Source organism: Capronia epimyces, assembly GCF_000585565.1.
Source record: "Capronia epimyces CBS 606.96 chromosome Unknown aczIQ-supercont1.4, whole genome shotgun sequence".
NCBI classification, from domain to species: Eukaryota; Fungi; Ascomycota; class Eurotiomycetes; order Chaetothyriales; family Herpotrichiellaceae; genus Capronia; species Capronia epimyces.
This window is the reverse complement of record NW_006912907.1, coordinates 1,733,728-1,745,977: the sequence shown is the minus strand read 5'-3', so window position 1 is coordinate 1,745,977 and position 12,250 is coordinate 1,733,728. Positions and strand designations below refer to the sequence as shown.

The 12,250-nt window shown below is 52.7% G+C and overlaps 3 protein-coding genes across 3 annotated transcripts in view; 1 reads left to right on the top strand and 2 right to left on the bottom strand.

The window, feature by feature from the left end:
* Positions 1–2,685: 2,685 nt before the first annotated feature.
* On the bottom strand, positions 2,686–3,807 carry A1O3_05267 (uncharacterized protein; the record flags this gene model as incomplete). Its single annotated transcript, XM_007735392.1, has 1 exon — positions 2,686–3,807. One exon carries the CDS (start codon positions 3,805–3,807, stop codon positions 2,686–2,688), a length of 1,122 nt encoding a protein of 373 aa, XP_007733582.1.
* A 5,077-nt stretch (positions 3,808–8,884) lies between these two features.
* A1O3_05266 (uncharacterized protein) lies at positions 8,885–11,395 on the top strand (the record flags this gene model as incomplete). Its single annotated transcript, XM_007735391.1, has 1 exon — positions 8,885–11,395. One exon carries the CDS (start codon positions 8,885–8,887, stop codon positions 11,393–11,395), a length of 2,511 nt encoding a protein of 836 aa, XP_007733581.1.
* A 494-nt stretch (positions 11,396–11,889) lies between these two features.
* The window catches only part of A1O3_05265 (uncharacterized protein), a gene marked incomplete at both ends in the record, with an annotated part of 2,593 nt that continues 2,232 nt past the window's right edge, over positions 11,890–12,250 (bottom strand). Inside the window, one exon of the mRNA XM_007735390.1 lies at positions 11,890–12,100. Within this exon, the coding sequence (XP_007733580.1) occupies positions 11,890–12,100 (211 nt within the window). The remainder of the gene's footprint in view (positions 12,101–12,250) is intronic.

Below are 12,250 nucleotides of genomic sequence, written 5' to 3'. Positions count from 1 at the left end.
ATGTGCACGACACAGAGCGTTCATCGAGGCTCTATCACACCCACCACCACGACAGGTGCAAGCTGAGAAGTATGATTCGTCCCAGGGCGAGGGTGGCAGCCTGCAGACCGGGCCGCATTGTTTTTGGTCAACGGAGCAGTCTCCAAGCAAAGCTTCTACGAGTAGACTCATGTCGCACACGGACTTGGTATAACTCTCACTCCCACCACGCCTCTGATGTCACGCAGCACGGCTCAAACGCGTTGCCTTACAGCCTGTGGCGAGCCGGGAAAGCTTCCAGCCAGCCTCTACTTCCCTGCTAATATTGGAGTGATCTGATTACTCCTACTACGAGCGGATGGTTTGCTGTCCCCCTTCCCGGGATTGGTAAATGTCATGTCCCAGGAGGACTGGGACGGAGCGGGTTCTAAAGACGTTTCTCTGCAGGTACTCCGTATACACGGTGCGACAGGAAGTTTGGAAAGTCTTTCCGGAACCTTGTCTACAGCGAGCCAGCTACAGTTCAAATTCCACGGTATCTCGATTCGGGGTACAGAGCACCACCGCAACCAGGGATCTGACGCGGATCCGTTCGTCTACTCTTACTTGAAAAGATATCTCAGCTGCCACAGTCTCCGTACAGAGTATGTTATGCAGATCGCTGTCAAACTCGACGGTAGAGAACATACGAGGTATATCTCACGGCTCAGTAAGCGCTGGTAGGTACTAGGTAGGTACATAGCCCACCATACGGAAGCACTTCCACGCCGCGTCGGCACAGGAATTAGCATCAACCTGAACTCTTTACATACCCTCCACCTCCAACTTGAAACGGACGTGATTGAACCTTACACACCTAGGGGGTTTAGTAGGGACTAGTTACGAGTTTGAGTTTGTCGTCGGTACCACCCACATTCATGTTTCTTCCGTACTGGTTGACCTATCAACTCCCTAATTAGTACCAACCACCCTCTTGTGTCACAGCCAACTCGTGCCGGATATGTGAACAGAACGAGTACGGAGTAGGAAGTTACCTAGGTAGTTGCCTTAGGACTAATTGGTACAACTGCGGAGGACGGATACGGATACATTACTCCTCGACAACACCCATCCGCCCATCCATTCGTTACTTCTCAGCAACACCCAATCCACCCACCCATTCGTTTCTCCTCCGCCAATGATCCCGGACTTCGCGAACACCTGGAAGCAAGGGACGGCGGCTATCCATCCGTATTCGATTCCACCTTGCCCTGCAAGTACGTCGGCCATCCATCCGTCTTCCATTCCCCCTCAACCTCGACCCTGCGACTACGAGTACGTCGGCCTTAGGCCCTCTGATCGTTGATGCACCAGTGATTTTGGATAATGTAATGTGATTCCAGTCGCATGCATGGCAGCCATGGCTATCGGTTGCGGTTGCGGCTGGGGGCACACGTCGAGACGATCCCGTCGATCGATCGACCACTCACTCACTCACTCCCAGGGACCCGGGTGATTGACGTTCACAAGTTTCCTTAGCCTTAGCCTCTGCAGTCGCGGTTCAAGGTTCAAATGGACTGAGTTCAGAGTTCAGTGGCGTCACCGTCAGTGTCATTGGCTTCGGCTTCGATGTTTCCCCTGGTCGTTGTAGGATGGTGGCGACTGTACAGAGCGCGTGCTCCTCCAGTAACGAACGTCCAATGCATTGAACGATCCTTACCACGAAAAGGCTTAGGCCTCGCGCTCGGCGTCCCCGGTCAACGAGGCCGCTGAAGTTCATGGACGTACCGTACTCTGTACCGTAGCACTTAGGGATAGTGCATGTGTATTAGGTTGATACAGCAAGCGAAAGAGAGACAGGCAACGCTTGCAGAGGAAGAGATCGCGGCAACCCAACTACTTGGCTGAGTCGAGTGAGAGATGGAAGTATAGCCCAAGGCAGTGAGTGTTCGTTGGTATGATTAGAATGGCTCCTCGGGTGTCTTCTCGGCCTTGCGGTCCGGAAACACAAAGAGAAGCAAAGCAAGTAAAAGTCAGTGGTAGAAACTGTAATCATTGTCCTAACTCCAAAAAAACTCCATTTGAACTCCTACATAAATTTCAAGCACAGGGCCCGAAACCACCCTCGATAAAGTAGCCAGCACCAATAGCATTACCCGTGATATAGTGAGCAACCAGGACCATTACCAAACCATGGTCTTCCGTTAGGGGGTATCTTTGCAATAAACAATTAGAAGACGCCGCCGCGCAAAAACAAGAAAAAAATGAAACCAGCCCAAGGCAATCGGCCGTATCGGTAGGAGTACAGAGGTCATTTGGCCACGTCGACCTTCGTGGCTTCGTGTCGATTAACTTTTGGGGACCTGAGACGCCTCTCCCTTCCCAGCAATCCTTTTTTGCCCTTCCTTCAAGTTGCATATGCTGCCCTGCCCATGTCAAGCCGGTTCGCCGTGCTCTGAAAAGACGAAAATGAATTATGATGACAGAATCCTCGCTTGCTGAGATGCATGACTCACTGATTCCATGCTGCGTGTAGATGGAATCCAGTGACTCGTCCGAGCTGGATGTTGTACAGGTGCCTAACCATAAGCGCCAATAATGCACCGCAGAGGCGGCGTGTGAAAAGAGGTGGTGACTGTGGCGAAGTCGTGTTTTGCCACACAGAAGATCGTTTCTCGCTTCCTTGAATTCGCTAGCTCCAGTTGTAGAGGTGACGCGTCGTCGTCCCTAGGCAACAGAAGGACGACGCAGCGTGTCCTCGCAATTGACATCGAAGCGCATGTTCCAGAGTCTGATCTGATTCATGATCTTCTCCGTCTGTTCAAGGTGGCGGTCTCGTCCAAAAATGGATTCGACGAACTCGGTGCCTGCGTTTTTGCCCATGGTTTTGGTGCCGTCACGTTTGGCAGCCTTCAACATGTAATGCTCGCAGTCTTTGAGAAGCGCCTTGAACCTCTCCCACAATCGATGGCCGCTCTCGATGAAGTCCTCGACAGTCTCTTGTTTGTCGAGGTTCTGGATGCGGTCCACACATTCCTCAGCCCGCTTCATCTTCCCTGCGAGCTTGATGAGCAGCAACCAGAGCTCCCCGGCCATGTCGGCGATGGGGGTTGAGGCGCCATGATGGAAGACCGTCCAATCATATATCCACTTGCCCAGCGAGTTCGCATCAAAGACACTACCCAGCAAGATGATGGGTAGCTCTGTAGGATCCCAGTGCTTGATAGAATAGCCTGAAGGGATCCCTGCGCGGATGGCGTCGTCTTCGCTTGCCTGTGGCGCGGACCTCTGCTGGCTTGGCTTAAACTTGTGCGATGGCTTGGTCGTAGACGAGGAACGTCGAGCCCGGGATCGTTTCGGATGATCATCTATAATCTGTTCCTGTCCATAGTAAAAGTAGGTGTCAGTGCTTGGCTTTCTTGTATGCCTTGGCTTGGATGGCTTTGGTTCTCGGTAGAGGTAGGTTGGCTGCACTCTTGCATATTCAGCCTCATCGTCGTAGATGTAGATGGGCTGGTTCTGCCTGCGCGAGGATGAACGGGTATGATATCTTGAGCTCGGAAAGGTATTGTGGCTCTCGTATTTGCGGGCTCTGCCCATTGCCTCACTCACATAGACATCATCCCGCGGTGCGGCGTACTGAACTCGTGGTTCATAGTATGGTGGTGGAGAGCCTGCAGGCGAGTACCAGCCTCCGACTTTCGGTGAGGGGTTGTGGCTGGCATTGCGCCCATGTTTCCTCGGCGTCGTGTCATATTGAGGCGCGTAATGAACGTACTCGCCGCTGCTGTACGGCGACGCGGTGTATTTGGTGTAATGCATCGGTGGTACGCCGTAGTGGAAGCTCATCTTGACTTCAGGTCGACGATCTCTTCTCCGGCACTGGGCGTCACTCCTCACTCCTTCCCCTGGCCGCAACAATCTTCCCCCCGATCGGGATCTATGGCGTTCGGGTCTGGTTCTGTATTTTGTCGAGAGGAAAGGTAGGTCCGGAAAATGTTGGACTGGGCGAGTATCATAGCGTATTTGGGCTGGACAGGTGGTCGAGCCGGGTGTGAAATTGAGCCTGGGACCCAATTTGATCGATGGAAAAGTAGAAGCTTGCGGTGGCGGCCTTGCGATGACGCGCGAATTTGAAGTGGTAGAGAGGGAAAGGAGAAAAAGTAAGATGGCTGGGTAGAAGTAGTAAAAGTATGTTGCTGTCTGCGGAGAGTGACAAAGGCCAGCGTTTGATGGCACTAGCGGCGCGGAGTAGACGTCCCGGTATGAGTCGATGGGCCGCTTGATGGTCTACGGACCGGGGACCGACGAACGGGTCTGATGGAGGAGGCTGCCGTCAGTCGTTCTTCTGACTGAGCCTTTTGACTAATTCGTGCTAGCTATGACTGGAACGCGGTAGAAGGCTCTGGGACCACCTGGAGCTAGAAGGGGGTGTGGCCAATAAGCAGAAACGAAGGATAGATGAGAAGGTGTTTGATGAGAAGGAAATTGATGGTAGCGAGGGAAATAAGGGGCAATTAAAGAGGGAGTTGTTGATGCGAGCAAGATGGGCGGCAGTGGGTACTCAAAGGATATGGATGTGCCCACGTTGGAGTGGATGCAACGGATTTCAAGGCTTGCTCATCCCTGAAAAGCCGGCGCAGACTTGGGCCAGGGGATGCTAGATGGTGAACTCTTGTCACCTTGGTTCTTCACCCCTGCACCCAAAGAGTCAAAAGATTCGGATGGAGTGGTGGGTCGATGACTAGGAGGTAGTGGATTTGGCCAGCCAGCCCCTGGCAATACAGGCACCTCAGGCAGACAAAGAGGCAGACGGCGTGCGTTGGTCGGTACGGGTATGATACTGTAAATACAGCACACAGTGCCAACAGACGGGAAAAGTCTAGGTACGGAGGATCAAGAGGCTCGTTGGATGTCAGAGAGTGTCGGTGGGCTGCCAGTCATCACGAAGCGAATGACACCAACAGCTGGGAACTGTGACTGTGATTGATGATGGCAGCCTGATCTGTATGTGTGTGATGTCTTGGATTTCCCTCCTCCTTCGCCTTTGATTTGAAACGAGAGCGGAGGCCATGGAAGCGGCGACAAACAACAGGTTGACGACCAGGACCAGGAAAATTGCTGGTGGCTGAGTAGACAGCCTGCGCGGCCTGAGTAATAACCATTACTATCCGCACTACCCCTAAACCTACCTAGTCGCTATCTAACACCTGCCTACGTACCTAACTTCGACCTAATTACTAAGGTACCTGATACCTAACTAATAGCGTGGGAGGGCATCGCATCCGATGGTGAACCGTCTTTCCCTGCCACTTGCTCAGCGCTCTCGAAGAAACATGTTTGGGTTACTAATGTATTCTAGAACATCTTGGGCACAGAGTCCCTCTCTTCGATAGTCCAGTCGAATCCCTTCAGACCCTCGTTGACATGATTCCCTCTTTGAGTCTGCTCGGTTCCGCAGCTGCGCGTCAGCTTACCTACGACCTTACGCTACTCGTTGGTCGCTTATCTCTGACTGTACCTCTTCGATAACACCGAGGGTGTGCAGATACTACTGGGAAGAGCGGGTTGGGTTCAGGCTTCTGGTAACTGGGCATAGCTGACGAGTGCATACACATAAGAAGGGGGAACTAACGTGGGTATTGGATCTGGCCCTGGGTTGAAGCTTGAAGTTTGACACAACTGCTGGGACGAATTTCGACTCGAGCTACAGTAGTCTTGGTGGAGCAAATCGAACCCAGGAAGAGGCCCGGTTGACCGCCTGAATTATAAACAATCCTGAGACATCCAGCCGGTACTCAGAGTGCGGAGTACTTCAGCTTCCTCGAGAATCCTTTGCCTCGTCCACTTACAGTCAATGCCCCGGTCTACTACGAGTACTGGACCGCGTTGACGATCAGCCTCATCCAATCACGTTCGGTGCCGAACTGCATTCTCTTGACTGGATCTTGATGGATCGTCCAGCTGAACCGTCGCGGTCGCTCAGATCCAATGAGCTGGACCGCATGCACGATGGAGCCTTGTCAGCTGGGAGCCACTACTACTGACCAGCCATCAGTCTGTGTGCAGCTGAGAGGCTGAACTGTACAACAAGCGATTCGACGCAGGCTTGTCGCACGGCGAGGCCTGTAACAGCCCGAGCTCACTTCGCATGCCAATGAGTCGGTCGAGAACAGTCAAAATATGACACGAGCATCATTGCCCAGCCCTGTGTGTCCCGTCACTTGCCAGCTGACACCACTAGTTAGGATGATCATGTTGACCTGCAGTCGACCTTAGAACAACAATGGCCCATTGGTAATCGATAGGTCCCATGGTGCAGGTGACGCGCCAAATGCCACTTTCGGCTGCGGGCATGAAATCCAGTCGACAGCTCGAGTCTCTCAGCTTTACGTGTAATAGTGAGTCTGTTTCTTGGAGTCCTTCTCCAAGTCGTACTGCACTGCCACTATCAACAGGTTTGCTCTTGAATTACCTCCACAGGCCCTTTCAGGCCTCTGGAGGCCCAAGACGGTACTATGCTGCGGTATTGGAACAGTTCTGGAATTTACCATACGCGCAGGCAGTTTGTCGCTGTGGGCTCCGTCACAGTCGCCGTTTGCTCTTTAGGCTGCTGGCTGCGCTGCTGGCTGCATAGGTAGAACGAGTGAGAGTGTGCCAGCACATCGCAACTTAACCTTAGCCTTGGCGAGGCTTGGGCAGCATCACTTTGTCCTTCTCCAGTACAATGCTTCCTTTCTGACCGCTTGCACCAACCCATCTTCTGCGACGCACATGTCTCCATAGGCACCTCTTTCAATTGATCAATCTTCTTTGGGAATGAGGCAGACTTGCGTGGCCGAGCAAGCAATGCAGCTTCGCCCCGACCCGCTGGCGTCCGCCTTTTGAGCCTGAATCGTCATTTTGACAGCTCCTCGGGCAGAGATGGTGGATCTTAGTCCAAGGCTCCTGAGTCAATGGTTTGTAGCGATGGAGTCGTTCCCTTCTCTCACGGTGAATTTGGATTTAATAAGACTCATCCTTTGAGGTGGAACCTTCTGTTGACGTCGATTGAAAGTGAAGCCCCATGTGCCAGTTGCCGTACTTTTCGAATCTCAAAGCAGGCGCCTTTAAAACGATGTGTCTGAGTGGCGGGACAAATCCACAAGGCGCACTGTTTGGGCTCCTCTAGAGAGCTTGAGAAGATTTACCTACCACAGGCAATCCATCCGAAAGACAAGGCATTTTGGGACCGGCACCGGTCGACACGGCCTGTGTCTACAGAGTGTCCCTAAACGTCTACTTCCAAGCTCTGCGGACCATGGCCTGATTGCTAGGTTCAGACACCTCGATGGTCCACCATCCAGAGAGTCGCTACCGGAAGCCGTCGAACTGACCCAGAAGTCTACCTGGTATGCAAGTATTGTTACGGGGACTTCAGAAACAACCGTTGTGCAAGGAACGAACATGTGCTCGCCCATCAGGACTTTCCGTGGCGCTTAGGTCCCTGGAAAGATTGAATTGCGAACCCCCGCCTCGTCGTGTGTGAACTAAGAGCAATAATCCACGGAACGAGAAAACAAGCCTGACATTCTCTAGACGATTAAACTCGACGATTCTTGATCCCCAGGTCTAAGTGACTCTCCCAGCATCGCTGTTTCTCACCGTGGGTACGTCCTGCGATATTGCTCCCATGCTAGGGTAACAGCTGCAATCCTGGCTTTGTTGTGAGAGAGGGGAGACGAAGTGGACCTGGATCTCGGAGATAGCTGGACTGGGGACAAGGTTGGCCAAATTGCAACATCATCAAGGGTAAACGGGACCACATCCTGAGGTGAAATTGTGCCTCTGCGTTGGTTGCTCGACCGAAAGATAAGAGGGTCACAATGGACGAGCGCTAGCATCGACCAGAGATGGGGAGGCTCACCTACAGAGCATGGGACATTCTGGGTGTTATGTGTAGGTATGTATCCGTACTCCGTACAAACTACACCTTCGATCCATCGGCTTCTACCAAAAGTGATTCTCACACAGAAGGTACGGAGTACTCTAAACGCGCAGGTTGTGAGACGGCGATGGTGACACTCCGACCGTTCATTACGTTGTTTGCCTCTACGGAGTATGCAGATCATCCGCGGGGCTTAGGGGCCTCTATTGGTGGGAGTAGGTACGTACCTACCTAGGTATAGGTACGCACCTGCGCCCTAATTATGTTGGGTAGGTACATACCTTAGGTAACTAGGTACCTAATAAGTACCTAATAATATATCCTTAGGTCCCCTAATCCCTACTCCGTATTGTGGTAGAAGCCTAGAAGGTCACTAAAGAATGCCCTTCGGCCCCCCAGAACACAGGCAAATCCTCCCACTGTAGTATGTACTCACTCTCCCTATCGTGATAGATAAGGTATCTCAGGCACTTAGTCACGTACCCCGAACGTAGCATCACATTCCTTCTGATCCTCCACAAAAACTGTGTACGGAATATGTACGGAGTACGGATGCTGGACAAAGTCAGCTCCGCGACATGGGTTGATTGGCCTCCTCCCCCGCCCCTGGTGTATACCACCGGTCCGGGCATGATGCCCCTCCCTCTATGTAACTCTTGTTGTGTCGTCGAAGGCGGACTTTCGCCGCTGCTGCTCATAGATTGGCATCGCGCTTGAGTCAATGACGGGCCCAACCTCTGTCGCTTGTGTTTATCAGCATTTGTCTTCTGCTTGCTTCGCATCTCCTGCTCTCCACGCAGATGCGGCCACCGTGACGGGCAGCTATCGACCTCACATGCATTGATCTAAACCTCGATTGCCTGTCCTCTCTCCCTTGCGAGATGCACCTTCTACGCCGGCCGTGTACCCGGAATCCGTCCGTTCCAAGTGACCTATCCTGCAATTGCTCCAAACTCTCACTCAGGAAATTCTTGAGCTCCTAGATGTTGCACACTATCAATGTCGGCGCTTCATGTCGAGGCTCAGAGAGCCCCTGCACCAGACGCCGATCCTCCGCGGAAGAGGAGGAAGCGTGCGCCCGCCGCGGGGGCAGCTGATGATTGCTTCACATGCGCTACTCGGAACCTCAAGTGCGATCGACGAAGACCCTACTGCTCCCAGTGTCTCGATGATGGGAAAGACTGTGCTGGTTACAAGACACAACTGACCTGGGGAAATGGGGTGGCCAGTCGGGGCAAGCTGCGCGGCCTCTCCTTACCCATTGCCGGTACACAGAAGATTACCACCGGTAGTCTGCCAATAAAGCCTAAGCGGAAGCTCTCCCAACTTCAGCAAAGGATCTCGCAGCCTCGAATCCACAAGCAACATGAGTCGCTGCCGGGCCTTTTGAATGGTTCGTCGTCCTCCAACATCAGTTGCAAGCCTCCCGATGTATTTCATGGATTTCCGTTCGACCAGCCTAATGGCCTCTTTCCGACTGCTACACATCCCAGTACCACATCTTGGTCACCCGCAATCCCTAGCGACTCGTCAACTTCCACTAGGACCCAGATGTCGCCAGTGGCAGCAACGCAATCGACAGCGCCTTCCGCTCCTCCAGTCCTCTCTCCCCTTGGTGGTTTCAGTTTCCACCCCGGCCTCCCGCCAAACGTCGGTCAAAGCCGACCCAACCATATTTCGCCCATTGATCATGTCTGTTCCCCTCCAGGATCAGCTTATTTTGGGCGTGTCCTGAGCCACGACTCGACAGACGCGCCTGATTCACTATCTAGTGCATACCCTTCCTATACGTGTTCCTACGATGACAATCTCCCTATGAATCGACAGTTCCTGGTCTACCAAAGACTTGAACCATCTTATACTCGCGATGGTACCTATACACAACTGCTGCCACCTCAAACTCTAGATCCGGCATCAGAACAGGGCGATGGCCTTGGGGAGGAAGTTGATGGTGATAGTCTTGACGACGGATGTGCCGCAGCTGAGTGCGGCGCTATGGCTGGCCTCGGCATTGTTCCACTCAACTACAGCTTGCCATTGTCCCATTTCGGGGACACGGACACCCCAGGGGCAACACCTCGAATGCAATACCTCATCAAGTACTATGCCGAAGTCATATCGCCTGTAATTGTTGCATTTGATGGTCCGTCGAATCCCTATAGGACGCAAATTCTTGGACTAGCGGCCAGGAGCGAGACGCTTCAGCACGCAATATCTGCCCTGGCAGCCAGCAATTTGAGGCAGCGGAGAGAGACTGGGGCCCTATCTACCGGGAAGACGGCCCCGGCCAGAAGATCGACGATAGCTCATTTGACACTCACGAAAGGACCGTTGCACAACATGGGCTTATTGTCTGCAGAGGAACAAGCACGAGAAGAGTTCATGCACAAGGGGATTGCAATCCGATCACTGAATAAACAGCTCGCTGATCCTGTCCTGCGAACGGACGACTCCATTCTAGCGACGCTTTTAATTTTATGCCTCTTTCATATCTGCGATTCTGGTGTCGCAAAATTCCAGACGCAATTTGCTGGTGTGAAGAAACTCCTCGCACTCCGGAAGAATGACCTCGGCAAGGAAACTAAGGAAACGAAATGGTTTACGAGGATGTTCACTTGGTTCGATGCAATGACCGCTACAGTAAACGATCGCGAAGGACAACTTCAAGGGCACCATCTCGATGTCTCTGCCCGTTCTGACGAGGAGTGGGCACTAGAGAATCTCGCTGGCTGCGATGGCCAGTTGTTCAAGACAATTGCCAAATTGGGACGACTAAATGTTCTAAGCCAGGGCAAGTCTGTCGAGAAAATGCCGATACTCGTTCCTCGGCCGATACCGAAAACCCCTCCGGGCCTACACCTCGATCACAAGAACATTGATGGGAACGGATGGGTGCGTCTAGTAGAGGATGAGAAGCTTTACACAATCAAAACTGCAGATCAAGATATCCAAGCACAATTTTGGCGCGAGTGGCGGGAAATCCGACAAACGCTGCAAACGTGGGAGCTGGACACTACCACGTTCGACTCGTTCAGCCCAGAAGCCCCATACCTTACTCTCGATCAGAGGATTGATCTTTCCAACATCTCAGAATCGTTTCGCTACGCTGCGTTGCTCTATACGGAGCGCCTGGCGAACCCGACAGTCCCAAGCACGGACGCTCGTATCAGAACCTGGGTGCAGGAATGCCTAACTCACATTAAAGCCGTCAAATCGGACGTGTATCTCCTCTGGCCTCTGTTTGTCACCGGCAGCGAATGCGTGGACGACCACGACCGCGATGTCATCCGTCAGCGATGTTTGGATATCCAGAAAGACAGCGGATTTCTCAACAACATAAGTTGCCTCGAGCTCCTGGAGAAGGTGTGGCAACGCAACGACGATAAATACAAGAACGGCAAGAATCACTCGGGGGCAGACATAAAGCCGGGTCCAGAGGGGGAGGGCGGGTTCAAGTTCAGAACTATCATGGAGTTGGAGGGGAATGAGGGGGAGTATATCGTTGTGTGAGCCCCCAGGGGTTTGAACGTGTGACTACATAGTAGCTCGTATGTATGGTGGAAAGCGCCCATAATACTCCGTACATGGCTCAAGATCTCCATTTGGCCCTTGGTGAATTCGACCTTAACAATCGATGTTCTAGCACGTAGAATTTGGCCTGCTGGACGGAGTACTACTGGCCTAAATTATACTGAGTGCTGTTCCGAGCAACCCCTGTCAACGCCATGTAACTATGTACCTATGTACCTATGAAGCTCCATAGATAGACGGCCCGTGATATAGGCAGCCTAGTAGCCCTTGCTTCTAGTAGCATTCATTCATTCTCGTCGCCGATTCGGCTTCGGAGGTGAGCCTGAAGGTGAGGTTGCCAAGGCAAGGCTGAGCTAAGGGGGCTAAGGCCTTGCCACCACCTTATTAGCGGGAAATACATAAGGAGGTACATAACATCCACCTCTCCGCTGTCCCTAAGCACTCACTGCGTGGCATCCATCCGCCCCTGGCACCTAGGTGCCTGGCTCTTTTACATAGTAAGCGAGATCGCCTCCTTCGAGCTCTCTTTGCGTCCGGCCATTGCCGAGAAAGTCGAATCTGTTGCCCTTCAGATACTGTATCTCATAATCCTCCCATCTGGGCGAGGACATGAGTTCGAGGAAATGTAGCGACGAGCCTGGCCACGGGCCCCAGACCTTGCCGTCTCGTTTGCCGTTCTTGTACCTGAGCAGCCATGAGCAGCCATCGTTAGTGCTTCTGTCTGATGGTGTAGTGGCCATGTTCGTTCTGACACACACACACACACACACACACACACACACACACACACACACACACACACACACACACACACACACACACACACACACACAC